This window comes from Patella vulgata, chromosome 7 (genome assembly GCF_932274485.2).
Source record: "Patella vulgata chromosome 7, xgPatVulg1.2, whole genome shotgun sequence".
Taxonomy (NCBI): Eukaryota; Metazoa; Mollusca; class Gastropoda; family Patellidae; genus Patella; species Patella vulgata.
In genome coordinates this window covers 28,853,536-28,872,995 of record NC_065885.2, presented here as the reverse complement: position 1 = coordinate 28,872,995, position 19,460 = coordinate 28,853,536, and the positions used below count along the sequence as shown (strand labels likewise).

General features: G+C 36.8%; 1 protein-coding gene across 2 annotated transcripts; it reads right to left on the bottom strand.

Annotated features, from left to right (window-relative positions):
• Nucleotides 1-510: 510 nt before the first annotated feature.
• LOC126828493 (uncharacterized) lies at nt 511-18,412 on the bottom strand. Of its 2 annotated transcripts, XM_050558262.2 has the most exons (4): nt 18,280-18,351; nt 7,445-7,514; nt 3,252-5,248; nt 511-2,182 (listed from the first exon to the last, which is right to left on the bottom strand). In XM_050558262.2, the coding sequence occupies exons 3-4, from the start codon at nt 5,245-5,247 to the stop codon at nt 2,034-2,036; spliced, it is 2,145 nt and encodes a 714-aa protein (XP_050414219.1). In that variant the 5' UTR covers nt 5,248; nt 7,445-7,514; nt 18,280-18,351; the 3' UTR covers nt 511-2,033. The 2 variants fall into 2 exon arrangements, with proteins under 2 accessions (XP_050414219.1, XP_050414220.1); XM_050558263.1 differs by lacking the exon at nt 7,445-7,514 and having other exon boundaries at nt 18,280-18,412.
• Between the last annotated feature and the right edge of the window lie 1,048 nt (nt 18,413-19,460).

Here is a 19,460-nt window from a genome sequence, read left to right as displayed (position 1 = left end):
TGGCGGCCATCTTGAATATCTAAATTTTCCCAAGGGTGTCAGGGTGGCAAAATCCGGATTCTGAGGGAAGAGATCGGGACAATTACTTAGCTTACAATATTAACTTGTTTTCTTCTGCAAATTAAATTCTAAAACCATTTTTTTTTTAATTTATTAGAAAAATAAAAGTGTGTGAAGTATATCTGGACAAAATATTTTCTGTTTAGTGTAAATGAGTATATAAAATAGTAAGTGGAAAGGGTAAACTGAGAAAATGGCGACAATTCTGCCCAGATCAGTTGTTTATCCTACAACGTCGGATGTAACAGTGTACGTGTTATCGACGCCATATGGTGTAGGTGACCTTAAATGTCAGTCATCTTGTACAAATTTAAAAGAAGGCTACGGGCCTGGTATATATTATGAAATATCTTGGTAAAACCTTTCTGAGTGTACTGCCTTCTGCTAAGCATTCCGTCGCCGCCCCGTTCTTCATTCCGTTCCGCATTACAGTAGTAAAACAAATTGCGCTAAACCTTTGAGATCAGAGTTTATTTTCAAAGCCTGTGTTTATATTAATTTGTCTGAACATTATCGACAATAGAAACTCAACCTCTCTTAGACAAAATAATTACATCTACTTGTACAGACCCGTATTAATATTTAATTGTTATTTTCAATTTTCTTTAACAATTTACATTGCAGTCAATGTGCATGGGTTGAATAAAACCTAAAAGGAAAAATGCACTTTAAATATTCAGGACTACCCTGTGACATTATTATAGAGACATTAGTACACGTTACATCGTTACGTTGAAAAACAAAATGTACATTTCCAAGAGGTAGCCGATATAAAATAATGTGAAAGTACAGTACTAGGGTTGAATTGAAGTGATAAGCATGTGAATAACATAATGTAGCTTTTGAAAACATGATGCATCAACAGAAAAAAAACACTAGATCCGAAATATCTATTTTTTGTGTTTGTAAAATTTCACGTAATACAAATATTTCAATGGTGCATTATATAAAGTAAATAGAACACAAGCGTTGTATATTAAATAAAACTTTTTAAATTTTTTGATATTTAACTCATTCTTTCCCTTCTTAAAGACGATGCAATCACACCCATATATCACAAACGTGACATGTTTCTTTTTTACAATCTTCCATTATTAAGGTGAAATGTATAAGTTAGCTCACACTAGTAAAATGTATGATGAATTAATAGAGTGTTAAACAATTATATATACTGTAGTGATAGATATATTCTGCAGGATCTGTTAACAACCTGTATTGTACGTACCTTTAACATCTGGCCCCTGTTTCTCGAAATCTTAACCAAAGATAAAATCCAATTTTAGTAGATACTTGAATTTTGATTGGCTAAGCATTATAATCAATCTATTATTATTCAATCAAATTACTAAAATTTGGATTTTATCTTAGTTAAAATTTCGTGAAACAGGTCCCTGGATTAAAGTTAAGGTCAAGTGTGGTTTCTGAAATCGCTTATGTAGTTGTCATAATATTGAACACAACACAATGCACAAACACTGGTAACGATGGATGGGCACTTACACATTGCTATACAACTTACAATATATTTATTTTTGGGAGTAATTTCTCGAACACCAGTTACAACATCATGGATATTTTCAAATCAATGAATTGAAACATATTTCACAAACTACTAAATATATAGTCACCAGTTGTAAAGCTAATTATTGCTATTTGAATGATGCATTTAAAAAAAGCTAAGATACCAGTTCTAATAACCGAAAATCTGAGCAACGACCTGCTTAGAGAATATTTGAATAATGCATTTAAAATAAGCTAAGATCCGACTTCTAATAACCGAAAATCTGAGCACCGACCTGCTTAGAGTAAAATACTGTGTGCGAGTGTTAGTTTAGCTCCTCAGAAACAACGGAAAAGGTGTGTAACTGTCAAATTACTAATAAGCAAAGGCCCTAAAAGCGCAAATCTATATTTATGACTTAAAACTTTTCTTTGGTTTACTGTGAAACAGTATCTTCAATCAGGATTGTGCACTATTTCATCGCAACTGAATCAAACGGTTTGCTTTTCAACGTATTTGTTGCTTTCCGACATGTATATACCAAAATAAGAAATTCTATCACCACTAAAGCCATCAAACATCCAGTGATCGCCCAGAATGTGTTGTTGTTCTTTAGTGCGTCTGAAAAATATGAAAGATAAATTGTAGCTCGTCAGCACTATAAGAATAAAACACAACGTTAAAAGCAGTATACCTGCACAGTGGTTACATCATCTGCCATTTGCTCATTTCTCAATATTTTATAGACTAAAAAATGCCCATTTATACAATTTTCATAATGTCAAAATATATTGAAATATATCGCAATGTATGTTGCTTAGAACAGTCCTAATTATCCCACACCATGCCTCTGATCGCTATATTACGAAGGATCTCGCAGGCAACAGAAGTCATCATCTTTTTAGCAAAAAAAAACGAGAAAACCCCAGCCAGTATTTCTAATACGAAAATACGTCCACCGTAAGATTCTGATGGGAATAAGATCACCGTGATGGAAGTTCATCTATAAGAAACGTATGATATACCCTACACACCAAACGTTTTACTGTCATGGCTACAAAATGTTATATCACTCTGGCGAGTTTCGATAGGGTTCTTCATGACTAGCCGACCAATCCCGGAAAACATTTTTTAAATTTCAAAAACTTTTGACCATAGTGTCCACAAGGTTTCGATAATTAACAGTGCGACAATTTAAAGAGCGTGACTTTATTTCGACAGGGACTACCTTGTGATAGGTTATTTAGAGACTATCCCATGGTTCAATTATATTTCAATAATTTGCTTTCGCGTAGGCGTCTTTTGCAGTGAGAGGAAACCGGAGGACCCAGAGAAACCCACGAGGTTGGGCAAGTGACCCATCGAAACCATCCCCCCCCCCCATCAAAATTTTAAAACAAAACGAAAACAACCTGACCTTCAGAACGATTACAAGTTTTCGGTGACGGGGCTAAATACGCCACTTAAAATTAAAATCGAAGCCCGATTAAAATCCAGCTTATAACTCCGTGTGGTTATAGGTACTTAACCAGATAATGTAGTTATTAGAGTCTTGTATAGTGATTTATTTTAGAGGTGTGGGGGGGGGGGGGGCATTAGATTCTGTAAATGTTTGTTCATCATTAATTACTATTCCATACACTATTGATTCTATGTATTTTCATTTTCAACTCATATCATACCTACTTACCTAGAGTATCCATAGCTGTAATTGTGTTGTTTTCGTCACCATCTTTATCGCCATCTTTATTTTTCATTGTGCTTTGATTCGGAGGAGCCGGTGTATTGTAGTCAAAATTACCACATCTGGGAAATCCAGGTGGGGGCAACGGAATCATTGGAAAAGAATTATTGAGGACCAGTGCCATTCCATCCATATTATGCAGTTCTATGTGACAATGAACGAACCATAAACCTGGATTATCTGCAATGATTCTAACTACAACGTAACCTCCAGTAGGAACAATGATGGTGTCCTTTCTGGGTGGGTTTTCTAATTCAATACCAGGTACGTTACCTCCAAGCCATGACGAATTAGCCCATGTTGCTGCGTTGCAAAAACTCAGTTCCCTGTCGGCATTTCCTCTGCAATTGATATCCAAATTGTCGCCAATTATTTTACCATTAGTGGCATTGTACCGTGCATAGCCCATTTTCAAAACGTAAAACGAATAGCCATGCATATGAATAGGATGGGAAAATCCCTTTCCCGCACCCATATTTAAGAAAATCATTTGATAAACTTTGCCATTTTCTAAATCCAGGGAATATGGACATTGACAGACTTTCTCATCTCCACAATCGTCTTTACATTTCAAACCGATTTCTTGGGGTTGAGTAAGTGCAGATACGGGCGGTTTTTTGAAAGTTCTGCCATTTACGGCACCAGGTTTCCAAGATATTCCAGGAAAACCAAAGTTAAGAAAATGTTCTTCTTGTTCGCCAATTGGTCCTGTGGGGGCTGGATCGTCTTCTTTAGATTTAAGTTGATCAAAAGTAATGCATTCAGTATTTGATTGTGTAGGGTAAAACAGAAATGGACAATTCACAACTACGCATTTACTTGGTGGTTTGCACACCTTTCTCGAACTTTTTGGGTCGACCTCCTGCGCGCCTTCGTATCTTAAAATAGCTAATCCAAAATGATCAACATCGAGTTCAAGAGATGTCGCTCGTATCCAGTAATTGTTGACGGACTTGTCTGATTGTATTCTGAAATCGAACCTTTCCCCTGGGTTAATAATAAATGATTCTGCCGACCTTGGTCGAAGATCAAAGCCATCAGATGCAATAATGATTAAGTCATGATCGTCAATGGATATTCTAAAAGGAAATTGAACTCCTACTGCGATAACGCGAAAAATGAAACTAGCATTCTGAGTCACAGTAAATACTTCCAGCGGCGCTTCGTTGTGTTTGCCTGTTGGATCATAATATCTACCTTTACCATTTATTAAAGCTGATTGAAATCGAAACAAACTGAACTCGGCGCCGTCCAGAGAAAAGGTAGGATCAATTGGTTTTCGGTTAACGAACATCCCATCTTCCTCTTTTAATTGGGCAAGGTTAGAATCCCAGTCATGATTCCATTCAGTAATTGTGAACACAAACTCCCTTTCCCTTAACTGTTTCTTTTCTCTGATAATTAGGGGTCCATATGGGCCCATCGATCTCATCAACCCTATGTGGGTATGATACCAAAATGTTCCTCGTGGCGTAGCCTTGAATCGATAGGTGAAACTCTGTCCAGGCAATATTGGACATTGAGTTATGAAAGATACCCCATCCATCCAAGGGCTCCCCCTTTGTGGTAAACCATGCCAATGTATACTCATTGAGTCACTCGGTAAAGAATTTGTAACATGCACAATTATTGTTTGACCTTCGTAGACCTCCAATGCCGGACCAGGAAACTGTCCATTAACTACAATAAGAAGACGCGGTTCTTCCCAACCATCGGCTGTTGCAACACCTTCGGTGGGGATTGGTTCTACTGTACTAGTGTTCATGACATCATATTTGTATAATTTACCATCTTTTGGATATAATGCTTCTTCATCTTTTACCATTGTCATTGTGTATTTAAGATCGAACCAGAACTCACACTCATCATCCGCCATAGTGCATGGTGTATGACAGGAGACCTTGGTAACCAAAACGACCAGTAATATATAGAAACCCGCCATTCTGAAATGGATAATGTATTTATTTAATAACCTAGTCTAAAGGGCATTATGGAAGATTAGATAGAGCTTACAGTTCTCACTATAATAGTTAACCAGCAGCTGTCAGGCAGGATACGCCCAAATTTTGCAAGAGATGGATAGAGAACAAGCTAAAGACAAAAACGATCTTTTTGTACAATCAGGGACCATAATCCAGAAAGTTATTGTCTAAAATGCGCAAATATCAAAAGGGACTGAGATTTTTGGAATATAAAGATATGTTTTAAGTTTCATCAAAATTGGATAAAAATTGTGACCTCTAGAGGGTCCATAACCTTTGTATTACATACTTATATATACACAATTTGCGTACAAAGAGCGGCCATTTTGTCAGGCAGTTTCATTTCGATTTTCCCGAAATTCGAATTCAACCTTCATTATGGTGGAATGGTGATATATCTAAATGGTTTTTAAAATCGGAAGAAAAATTCTGACCTCTAGAGAATCTACAAGCTAAAAATACGATTTTTCAAATAATCAGGGGCCATAATCCAGGAAGTTACGTTCAGATATGTGTGATTATCACATAGGAACCAAGATCTGTATGATAGAAACATATATTAAAGTTTCATCCAAATCGGATAAAAACTGTGGCCTCTAGAGGGTCCCACAACCTTTTATACCATATTTTTAAACTATTTGCGTATAAGGGGCAACCATTATGTCCGTCAGTTTTTGTCCGATTTTCACGAAATTCGAACTCCGCCAAACGGTCTTTTAAATCGGATAATAATTGTGACCTCTAGAGGGTCCACAAGCTAAAAACGCGATTTTTCGTACAGTCAGGGACCATAATTCAGGAAGTTACGATCCGATATGCGCAAATATCGAAAGGAGCCAAGATCTTTGGGTTATAAAGATGCATTTCAAGTTTCATCAAAATCAGATGAACTTTGTGACCTCTAGAGTGTCCACAAGCTAAAGACGTGGTTTTTCGTACAATCAGGGGCCATAATCCATGAAGTTATGGTCCGATACATGCCAATATCGACAGGAACCGAGATCTTTGAGAGATAGACATATTTCAAGTTTCGTCAAAATCGGATAAAAATTGTGACCCGTAGAGTGTCCACAAACAAATTGGGAACGGACGGACGGACAAACAGGGGCGACGGCATAATACGTCCACATGAAAATGTGGTCGTATTAAAACTAGATAATATAAAGGGAATATGCTGGAAATTTCTGTTAAATTGCTCCACTCTGAACCAAGATATTAGCGATTGATTTTTCCGTCAAGCCTTGATCATCATTACTAAAGTCGGTTCAATAAAAACTTTATCCACTTTTGGATTTAATCATCAATGATCGTAGAGCAGCAGATCGGATTCTAATACAGTGGAAATCCGACACATAAGATGGCATCGAGAGTTGATTAAGGTCTTTTCATGTTAATAATTGTCTAATTAATAGGTTATATAACATTTCAGGCGCAAAGAAAGACCCGCAATAGGCGGACTCAGTTCTTGCATAATGTATGTTTAATAGTGCGGTATGTAACCTAAATGTACAAATGATTCTTAAGACATTGAAATAATTGTTAAATCAAGATGAAAAACTACAGCAAGGACGCGACAAATTACACAAACATCTTAAGTCAAGTGTATACCTCCTGGACTGTATCGCCTGGTTGGGGTATGGTATTTATTAAATCTTTATGAATTACAACCCGGCTATACTTAAGTCAGCGGGTTTTATCTCGGAAAGGCAGAAATTATGCTGACAAAATGTCTTCCGTAATGGAAAATGACCATAATTAGTCGGTTTACAGCATGACTAACCCATTAACTGACCGCATCGGTCCCATCCTATCGTTAGTAAAGTGCAATTAATATATCTCGATTGTAATCTACACTAGGGGTGCTCTGAGGCAACCCCTAGTGTAGTAAAATTGGAAGGTATTACACTGCACGTAGCAATTACAATCACTATTATTATGTATATTACAGTAACAATATTACACTAAGAGTTACAATTGCAATTCCTACATCTACGAATGGCAAGATGGCGGATAAGTAAGATCGGGTTGAAAACAGGCAGAGTATTTTATGTATTTAACAGTGAATTATCCAAAGTATGACCCTATGTTTTAATATATGATATTGTCATGATACATACTATATCTTATTGAAAATTGTTTTTAAATTATTAATCTTACCTGTAAATATCATGCAGTGTTCATAATACTTTCTATATCCTAATGAACTTTATAAATTTACACAACATACCTGTAAATATTATACAGTGTTAAAAATAGTTTCTTTGTTATATTGAGCTTTGATTCAATAGAGTTATTCATCTTGTCTTTAAATAACATGCATTGTCACTATGATTAAAGTTGTTATACATGGCTTTAGATCTCATAAAATGATTCATAATAGATCTATATCATATTTAGACTTTATTTGTAAGAATTATATTAATACAACTTTTAAATATCATTCAGTGTTTCATAATAAGTCTATCTCTTATTGAATTTTGTTTAAATGTTTAAAGCATACACCTTACCTTCACATACCATACAGTGTTCATTATATTATTGATCTATATCATATTGAACTTTGATTTTAATGAAAAATTTATACAACTTAACTTGAAATATCATACAGTTTCACAATGGTCTATATCATATTGTACTTTGTTTAATAATCAGATTTTGTTTAATGATCGGATTTATACAACTTCTGGTTAAATATCATACAGTGAATCATTATAGTTTTACATCATATTGAACTTTGTTTAAATGAATAAATTTACACAAGTTACCTTAAATATCATACATTGTTTCATAATAGTTCTATATCATATGATTAAATGATTAAATTTTATAAAACTTGTCTTTAGTTAATACATACATGTAGAATAGCTTTATAATATATTAAACTTTGTTTAATGATTGATTTTATATCCTTACTCCTATATCCTATTGAACTTCATCTAAATGATTATTTATAATAGCTTCTATATCATATTAAACTTACTTACCTTTAAACACCACAGTATTCCAAATAGTTATATATTCTATTGATCCTTGTTTTTATGGAAAAAATTAGAACATTCCCTTCGAATTGACAGCAATTCATCTATTATTCTAAACTTTGTTCTAATAACTACAATTGACCTATATCGTACTGAGTACATATTCCATTTCAAATATGTTTTAACGAATGGAATTATATAAATTATAGATTATTTGAAAATAACGAATGGAAGTATATAGATTATAGATTATTTGAAAATATTGAACTTAACTGTATTTAACATTAACTGGTCATAATTTTAAAACATCCTATTTAATTTTGTATTATATAATTGAAATTGTATTTTATACTAACATTACATGTACTGTAAAATGAAATAAATTATAATTATATTCTGCCGGTTAAGTGCATCATTGTATGCATAACTCAAGGAGACTTAAATGTATATATTTTGTTTATATATTGTCTTGTAAATATGTTACTTCTTGTTTGGTATTTGTTTTCAGGTATGCCAAAACTATTACCAACTATTTTTATTCCCACTTTGAACGTTATAGAAAAAAAAAGTTTTTTCATATTGTATTTTCAAGAAATCTAGCATATATATTTTATTTCAGATGGATAATATATAGTATTCTTATGTACACTTCAAACTCATACTTCTTTCCGGAGATGTCGAACAAAATCCCGGTCCCACTGATACTGTTGCTGTGGTGAATTTCAATGTAAGGAGTCTCCGAAACAAAGTTGATCTTATTACTGCGGACCTGGCTAGCTATTGTTTATGATTTTATCTTCATTACAGAATCGTGGCTTGACAAAAGCATATCTTCTAAATCACTGTCTATCCCAAATGTTCAAAGCATCATACGAAAGGACAGGAAGGACGGGCAGGGTGGGGGAGTAGCTCTTTATGTTAAAAAACAATACATGTTAAAACGTAGATCTGATTTAGAAGTCGACAGTATAGAATGCATCTGGATTGAAACAAACATTAATAAAAACAAATTTCTAATTGGTACTTTTTACAGACCACCTAATTCTAAAATTGACGTGGATAACTATATATTCAATTCTTTTAGTGCAGCAGCGTCAAGCGATATTGACAAGATTTTAATTTTTGGTGATTTAAACCTTGATTTATTAACGTAATACTTTTGTTCATAATGCCATGTCTCTTTTTTATTTTAATCAATTAATTTCTGACCCGACGCGTTACAACAAACAGGGCTCTAATACCTTAATTGATCTTATTTTATGTAATTGTTCTAGTTTTATTTCCGAATCTGGCTGTCTTGATAATTTTTGTAGTGATGACTGGCCTGTATACAGTCGACTTAATTTTAAATGCCCCAAGCGCTCATGCTTTAAACGTACTATCTGGCTTTATGATAAGACTGACTATGACGGGCTGAGACATGACGTTTTGACATACTAGGAGTCCATTGTTGATGATTCTGTGGAGCTTTCCTGTGCTGCTTTTACATGTGAACTGACAAAGATTGCAAAGAAAAATATTCCAAATAAAGTAATAAATATTAGACCGACCACGTGATAAAGTTTGAATGAATAATAGTATTAGAAAACTTGCAAGAAAGAAAAACAAAATTCACAAGCGTGCTGTAAAATCAAATTCTGACCAGGATTGGCAAAACTTCAGACATATTAGAAACGAATATATTGACTTAATTAGGAAATGTAAGAAGGAATATTTTCAAAAACTGGACGATAAAATCAACTTGACTGGTTCAGAAGTTATTTAACCAATAGAAGCCAATCTGTGATTGTCAGTGGTACGTCGTCCTCTCCCTTGACCGTCCCTGCTGGTAATCCACAGGGCTCTGTCCTCGGACCGCTCCTCTTCCTTATTTATATAAATGATATTATTGAAAAGACTAGTAAGTTCGTCATTCCAAGCGACTCTCTGAGCAGTCTGATTTCAATCCAAAATGACAACTCGGACTCAAGACCAGAAGTCATTTTGGAAATCAGGCAGCTGTACCAGAGGGTTTTAGAGAAGGGAAGCAAAGTAGAACTCGTGTGGATTCCATCACATGTCAACATTAGAGGAAACGAGGAGGCAGATCGACTCGCCAATGAAGGTCTCAAGGACACAGCACCACAGCACCACGGAAATCTACAGTATGGTCAAAAGACACGTCAATTCAATCTGGAAATTAAATCTCGTTGAACTTGACACATACAGACAGATTCCGGCTGGATGACAAGATCTACACAAAGACAACACTCAATCACCCTAGAAGAGATATTTGTAGACTTATATCGAAGCTAAGGGTGAAAGAGCGGCTGCGAGACTACAAACACCAAGTCATCATCTGTGAGTGCGGAAAAGAATGTACCGCCAACCATGTCCTGGTAGACTGCGAGGTATACGAGGAGGAGAGAAGGGAACTAGTGAGAACAATGGAGACCAACAACATACCATTCAACACTAAGACCCTACTCTTCCCGAGACCAGATCTGAAACTGCAAATCTTCGAACAAATCCACGCCCTAATGGACACAGTTGGACTAAGTAGAATAGTAAAGTAAGAGGGGGTCACGGTTAGATTTATACCAAACTGGCAGGATAGTAGAGTAAGGAGGAGTCACGATCAGACGGACTCGGCATCTAAACACTATTCCACCAAAAACAGACACCAAACCTACAGAGTGGGATAGTGGAGTAAGGGGAGGTCACGATAAGACGGGCCTGGCACCTAAACACAAACCCCACAAAGATGACATCTACCAAACTAGCAGGATAGTGGAGTAAGGGGGTGTTAAGGTCAGACGAACTTGGCACCTAAACACTATTCCGCAAATAAAACGGATACCAAACCCAGAGAGTGGGACAGTGGAGAAAGGGGAGGCCACGATAAGGCGGGCCTGGCACCTAAACACTAACCCCAAACGATGACATCTACCAATCCAGAAGCAGACGAGATCATCTACCAAACGATATGTTTTGTATTAAATAAAGGGAAGAACTTCCCACTAAACCAAATCCATGGCCTAAGGCCAAATGGAAAGATTGCAAAATCATATTCTAAAAAACAGGAATCAGCTTCGGCTCTCCTATGTCTTGTCTGCGATGTCCTTTGTCTACGATATCACCTTAGGTGGAAGTGGACGTAAAACCCCAGAAACGAACGAACTAAATGTCATTGTGCTTGATAACGATAAGTGGATACTTGTCGAAACGTCGTGCTTTTAGAATAAAACTAGTGATTGTATCCCATAAAAACTGTGTTCTGTTAATGTGTCTCCGATCGCTAAATGCCACTTAAAGATTATCTTTAAACAAGTCCATAGATTTCTAGACATCTCCGGAAGGTTTAATTAAAACTTTTATCTAGTACCTAAAAATATTAATATGGCAAACCTGAAATTGTAAATATATACATAGCCCTTTTATTTTTATACTATTTAGATTGATTCTATCATAACATGCTTATATAGTCTTTTTGTATATATTTTCTGTCATACAGGAGGGAGGTAATATAGGCCTAGCCTGTTCCTCAATCCTTTTCTGTGAATAAAATATTGTTTATAAAAAAAATCTACGAATAGTGGTTACACTGGGGGAGGATATTGTAGGCTACTATTAACAAATTTTCATAAGCATCTCCCAACTCTTAATGTAATAAGATTACTGGAAAGCAAAAATCTGGTGTCCTGTATAGCTACTATGTGTTCTATAATTAACCAGCAGTTATGTGAATGTCCAAAACAAGAGTAGTTTGATTTGGGGTTTGTTGGATAGTTAAAATTCACTGTTGCTTACGCGACAACCATCTGCAAATCTAATCATGGAATTATATAGGGGGTCGTACAATATTCAAAAATGGCTGATTAATCTGCTGAAGGTAGCTACATTAGGTTGCCTACAATATTCCGAGTCTAATAATATATGGCGTGGTTTTTATCAAAGGTTTTATGTGACAAGGGGTGAGGTCGAATATATATAACTTGAATATATCAAAAATAAACAATAGCTGATGTTAGTTCTGAAATGAAATGGTCAACTTTAGAAAAACAACCCATTTTGATTAATGTCACGGCATGAAAATGTTAACATGTACAAATTTTGTTATTAAAGTGTTTTTTGCGGTTGGAAGTCAATAATCGTGACGAATTTTACATAACTATAACGAATTTGTCATATGACCGTTGGTATTTACTAGAGGTTCAACATGGGGGTGTTAGGCCTGTATACTTTACAGTGGTCACTGACACTAATATAACAACTTCACATTTTAATCAGAATATCAAAGACGAAATAAAAGTCTATTTAAACAATATCTCTTACAGTGTATCTACTTGATTCAAAGAAAATAAATACATATTCTAAATAATCTCCTTTTCAAATGATTTGGAAACGGGGTAATTTGCGAACCACAGTGTAGCAAATCTTGAAATTTGTTTTGGATTTGGTGATAAAAGTTCAATATTATGCAATATTTTTATTGCTTGGCGAAATAAATATCAGTTGATACAAGCATATTTTACTATAAATATTCAACTTAGCTTACTTCTAACAAAACAAATATGTTACTATAAGTAGGGTTTATTTTTGCCTGTTTCTTAGAAGTTACTTATCCGATCGATGAACCGTTTTACGGTATTTGTTGAGAATATTTGAACCGGAATCCAAAATTTTTCAGATTCGTAGATAAATCGCAGTCGTTTCTTGAAGTTCGTAATGCTAAATTCACACTATCACGATTCGCGATACGATTGAAATCGTGGTTTAAATCGTGGAGTAAGCGTGGTCATCCTAACAGGTCTTATCATATATTGTGGTAAGTCGTTGCAATCGTGTTGATCGTTTCGAAACGTATCCGAACGTATATGCACGTACTAGATCGTGGACTCAATAGGGACAATCCTGTCGCAACGCACGACAGTGTGAACCTAGCGTAAATGATTTTTGAAACAAAACCTTTCGTGGTCAGCTTTAATATGGGCTACGAATCGTTCCGAGTCCAAACTTTTTCAGTTCGTAGATAACTCGTAGATGGTTCTTGAAGTTCGTGAGTGATTCTTATTTGGTTCTTATGCCAGGCTGACACTTGCACGACTTTTGGCCACGATTTTGTCGTGGCAAGTCGTGCCATTTTGGGGCACGAACTGGGAGGCTCCCACACTGTTCACGACTATTTCACGTATAGTTCACGAATGCATGCCCATCAGTGACCACATTGACACGAAATGGCACGACGAGTTCACGCATAGTTTGCGCATAGTTTGCGCATTGTTTATGCACTTCCCGCAGTGGCACGACGAGTGTGGGTCAGGGAATGGTGGGTCAGGGAATGGTTGACCAGAAGGCAAGAGTTTGGACAGTATAACAGTTTACTGACTGAACTCTACAAGGAAGATCAAAGGGGCTACAAAAAATACCTCAGAATCACACCTGACCTGTTCCAAGAGATGGTTGAGAAGTAATCCCCTCGCCTCCAGAAGCAGTCCACCTTCATGAGGGAATCGCTTCAAGCTGGACTCAAGCTAGCTGTCACCCTCCGCTTCCTAGCCACTGGAAATTCCTATCCAAGTCTGCAGTACAGCTTCAGGGTTGAAGCAACTACCATCTGCAAGTTCATACCCGAGGTGTGTAAAGCCATCATCGCGGTCTATAAGGACGAAGAGCTGCGCTGCCCAAAAACTGAAGAGGAGTGGAAGGAAGTTACTGCCAGGTTCAGCTCCAGATGGAACTACCACAACTGTCTGGGGGCTGTGGACGGCAAGCACATCGCCATGAAGAAGCCACCCAATGCTTGCTCTTACTACTACAACTACAAGGGCTTCCACAGCATTGTTCTGATGGCAGTGGCAGATGCTACCTACAAGTTCCTCTATGTGGATGTTGGGGCAGAGGGTGGTGCGTCGGATGGAGGAACATGGAGTAACTGTTCCCTGCATGATGCTGTAGAAGAGAACTGTCGCGCAGTAGTCGTGAACTATTCGTGGCAGTTCGCGACAGCCGTGGCATGGCGCGCACTGCCACACACTGGCACGCATCCTCCCGCATCGTCCCGACGAGTTCACGAACAGTTTGCGCATAGTTCACGACCCGGTCGATAAATTTTGTCGTGACCAAAATTTTGAACATTTCAAAATTCTCGTCCCGACATGGCACGCAGTCACGACGGGTTTACGCACACTTCACGCCAGTTTACGACTAGTTTGCGCACCGTTTGTAACATATTGTTCTCGTATTTATATAGCTTTATATAGGAAGACTGCTAAGGCTAGGTTATGTTCAGTCCGACGTGGTTTCCCCTTGTCAGTGGTGCAGAACAGAGGGCCTGACAAGGACAGCTGTCTAGTCCTTCGAATGAGACAAAAAAACGAGGTCCCGTGTATACATTGAAATGCACGTAAAAGATCCCTTGGCAGTTGGAATTCGATATAAGAGTAGGCGACAGTGCCGCTGCCCGGGCAAAAATTCCCTCATAGCACACTGTATGGCGTATGTCCGTCTTCATTAGCCCAGTATAGGAGCAGAACAGTAGAACGTTAAACCCCATTTCATTTCATTTCAGGTTATGTTCAGACATAACTTGAATAAACAGTGCGTTTAAAAAATTAAGGGTGTGCATTCTTGTGAAATGATGCTTTTTCTGAAAGTCTCACATTGACGATAAAATAAACCTCATCTTCCAATATACACAAGTTATAAAGACAAATTCTATTTTCTCTAGGTGTGCCCCGCTATCTACCAGTTTCTACTGCCAGGTGGTGATTACTTGATGAGAGATTTGTGGAATTTGATCTTGATACAACTAAGATAATTTTCAAATACTAAACTAGTGTTATAATTCTTATGCAGGTAATGTTTTCCGGACGCCTCCAACCTTTCTTTGTAAGTTTCTTCACTAATGGGGCTGTCACACATTGACGTATAGCATCCGCGTATGCCGAAGTATGAGAAATTTAGCAAACACGCTGGTGTACGTTGAATACGTTATGGGTACGTTTTTAACAAGTTACGAGCACGCTGAAATACGATGGTATATGTTGTTGTACGCCGAACGCGGCCCAAAATTTTGTGCATGCATAAAATTTTCAGCGTATGCTGACGTATTGCTTACAGGTTAGGCGTAAGTTAGAAATACGCGACAGGTTAGTTATGCACGCGTTCACGCAGGTTACATGTAAGTTACTCATAAGTTGACATACGTCGGCTACCAGCAGGGCAACTGAGCAGCGCACGCGTAACTTATTTCTAACCTATAGGCAACTTCCTTCTGACGTCCTTAGAACTTACTGAACGTGTTTAAAACGTGTGTAGAGGAGAGCATGTGCAGAAGTCTACAATCATGGCGCGCCCTGAGAGGCTGCGGCGAGAGTACCAAATAGCCGTTTGGGGCTTGAGAGGAGGTCGAGGCCTGCTTGTCGTTAAAGGCTTGAGAGGACGTCAAGGCCTCAGATTCCGCCACATATACTACTGAGGACGCATTCGATCCGCACAAGGGCGCTGTTGGCTATCATCGTCAGAATGGTGGTCAGATGAAGATTGGGACGAGGGTGGGCGTGGAAGTGGTAAGGATAAAGATTGCTTAGGTCGGCCCCTTCCTGCAACTTTCCTTGATTTTTTTGGAGGTATGTTGATCAATCGACGTCCACTTCAAAGTTACGACAACTCATTTCCAGGCACCATTTTGGCTCCCAATTATGACGCCATAAAAGCAATGACGTCATGTCGTCATACAGCTTTACTTACCAAAACGTTTCATTTTTTTTTCTTGTAGTATTAGGCGGGGAAGGATAACGTTTTACCCTAAAACAATGCAAAAGAAACCAATGCAGTTTGGTTCAGTGATAAATATGTCGGGAAATTTTCTGAGAGCGATATCTCGTAATCAGTGTGTTTTACTATTTACTGGTGGGAGGATAAAGGGTTTATTTTTAAATTCCTCAAACACAGAGTGGTTATGCAAGTGAAATGTGCCGAAAAATCGAATTTGACATTTAAAAAAAAACAACAACATAAATTTGGTAATAAAAGGGCATATCTCGTAAGATACGTAATATATGACTTTTGCTATGTCTTTTATATGGTTTTCGATGTCTCTGAATTTGAAGATATATTTTGAAAATACAAAATGGCAGCAACACAAATCGGCGGATATTAAATTAATCGTCATTTTTCCTGTTGGATATTAGATAGTGTCTCTAAACCATGATGTACCCTGTAATTCAGATTGAGTCTCTAAACCGGGATGTATCTGTAGTTCGGATAAAGCCTCTCTAAATAATCGCGTAAACTGTAGTTATGATAGAGTCTCTAAACTATGATGCATCCTGTAGTTCGATATACCCTGTAGTTCAGGTAGAGTCTATAAAGCATGATGTACCCTGTAGTTTGATGTACCCTGTAGTTCCGATACAGTCTCTAAACCGTGTTTACAGTGTAGTTTGGATGTAGTTCGTCAAATGAAGATGAATTTACGATATATCAATCCCGAAATAACAAAGTTTTTTCTTAAATGAATATATTGTAAACGCGCTTTAAATATCTGGATGCGATAGACTTCTTGTGGAAAGGTACATTAAATCATTGGCAATAATAAAGATCCAATTTGTAGTTACACACTGTTAACCACCAATTTATTCAGCTCGATGTAAGACTTAAATATAAATAGATACAGTTGGTTTAATTTGAATAGATATTTGAATTATCTATGCTGTATATATTCATATATCACCTTGCAGCTGAATCATATTATATATCTTTTTAGTTGATGTTCATATCGTCTTATGTATTTATCAACATCAAGGTGAACTTGTTCCATTGTCCCATTACCCTATTTAGACTTGTTACCACGAATTTACTCACCCCACCCTCGCATAGTTATGAATTTCTCGTTTCACTTGACTAAAGAAACATTTTGTAGGAATATATGCTTTTATAGATTGAACACTTGTTTGCGTTATCATTTTCGGTGGAAACGGGCACTATACCTAACGAATGACCAAATAGCGGAGATGGGGTTTCAGCCGGCTGATCTAAATTATATCTTTAGATACAGTAAAGCTTGAAATATGCCAGTTTTCACTCTTTAGAATGTTTTTGTAAACATGTTTTTCATTGTAGTTTCCGTGACATATTCCCAATAAGTGTTAGAAACAAAGATATACATCCTTAATCGCGATGCCGATATATGTTGGGTTGTGTGGAACATGCTAAAGGCGATTTGTAACAAATCTCAGGTACGATATATGTCTGATACTGGTTGAGAACAGCATCAGAACAACATGATTGTTTTCATTGGAGATGGGGCGCAAATATTCAAAGGGGTCAGACAAACCCTAAACCAACTGCGTCCCTTTCATTGAGCCCTGTCCGTCTACCTGTGGAATAACATGTATTTGTATCTGTTAAATTTGTGTGGTTTATATATTAGACAGATTGGTATTATTTTTACATAGCCGGGGAGTGATAACGTCTTACCCAAAAGTGGGGGAATGAATAATTTCTTTTTAAATTTTTCAAACACAAACTGGTTATAGAGGCGAAATGTGCCGAAAACAGAATTTGACAAAAATTCAAAAAATGTATTTTTCATATGTATGGCGCCGGGCATATCTATATACAGCTTTGCTCCGCTTTTATATCTGACGTCACGTTAGGCATAAGTTAGGCATAAGTTAGACTAACGTTGTGTATGAGTTCTGCATAAGTCAAGAACGCTAAAAATTCGCTGGGCACACGCTGTCATATTATGCTTGTATAAGTTCTGTTTACGTTGGAGATAAGTTATGAATAAGTTACTCATACTTTAAACATAGGTTATATATTCATTCAGCGCGTTAGAAGTACGTTATATGCGTCCAAAAGGAGCGTCTTCTTGATTTTTAAATTCAGCTTCAGCGTAAGCCAGCGTGTTGGATAATTATTTCATACGTCGGAGTAAGTTGTCTAAAACGTTATAGTGGGACAGGCCCATAGTACAGAATAAACGAATCTTTAACTAAACTGTAAAGAAAAGGAAATGCTACTCACACTTTGAGATATCCAGGCGTGTTGTAATCCCAACTGAGCTAGAAACATTTCGATATGTGTCGCCCACTTTGAGCGGTCTACACAATGTAAATTGTACAGAGGTTTATAGCATGCGTTAGGGTATATATCGACAGACATCCTGGTTATCTTTAGTCAATCTTTAATCACTTTATACTTATGAGTGACATGAATAGGGTGTCTCCCTAGATCGCCATACACTGCTATGCTGGGGGTGTATGAGGTGACATGTAGAAGTATCTTACAAAATTTAAGGTGCACTTGTTCAATATTTGGATACTCGACATAACCCCATACTTCAGAACCAATGCAAGAATTGGTACCCTCCTATCAAACAAAAAGAGGGATTTCTCTGTTGTTAAATTGAATTTACAGCTAAATTTGTAAAGAATATTCGTAGCTTTTGCTCCTTGTTGTGCTAGATGAGAGCAGGTGCTAAAGCTAATTAGAGGTAAGCAGAACACCTAACTATTTATATGCTGAGACAACCTCGTTTGTCCCTCCTTCATAATATAATTTTTAGTATCCTTCTAAATACGAGGACTTTTGTTTTATTTTCATACCGACCAAAATTCCCTTTCACATTATTCTTTAATATAACAAATTTCAAAATATCATGTCGAACATTGTCGTAGGCCTTCGAGAAATCAACAAATAAACAATAGAATCTACCTTTTTTGCGTATGAGATATTTTTTAATCAGAGAGTATAAATTTAAAATGTTATCTGAGGTACTACATCCCTTCCTGTAACCACATTGTTCTTCATTGAGTGGGTGGTTAGTGTTGCACCATTTGGTTAGTCTGATATTTAGAATTTTAGTGAAGACATTACCTAACACTGACGATGATGAGATGCCTCTGCAGGATCTGTCCTATCACCTTGTTTATGGATTGGGGAAATAATAGCCTTACACCATAACTCTGGGTATTCTCCCTTTTCTAAAATGTAATTAAACAATATTGCCATATGTGGAATTAAACTATATATATAAGGCATGATGTAAGTGTTCATTTAGAATTCCATCTGGGACATGCGCCTTTCCATTTTGGGATTATTATTGGCTTGTTCAACGTCTTCGCTTGAAATTACCTCATTCAATATATTTCCAGAAACCTCATCTGTGTTTTCTAGGTAATCATTTTCTTCTAATTTCTGAAAAA

Coding starts and splice junctions, on each gene's coding strand:
- LOC126828493 (XM_050558263.1), bottom strand. CDS start 5,247: ATGGCGGGTTTCTATATATTACTGGTCGTTTTGGTTACCAAGGTCTCC. Junction 2,183..3,251: donor TACAGCTATGGATACTCTAG/GTAAGTAGGTAT, acceptor CATATTTTTCAG/ACGCACTAAAGAACAACAAC.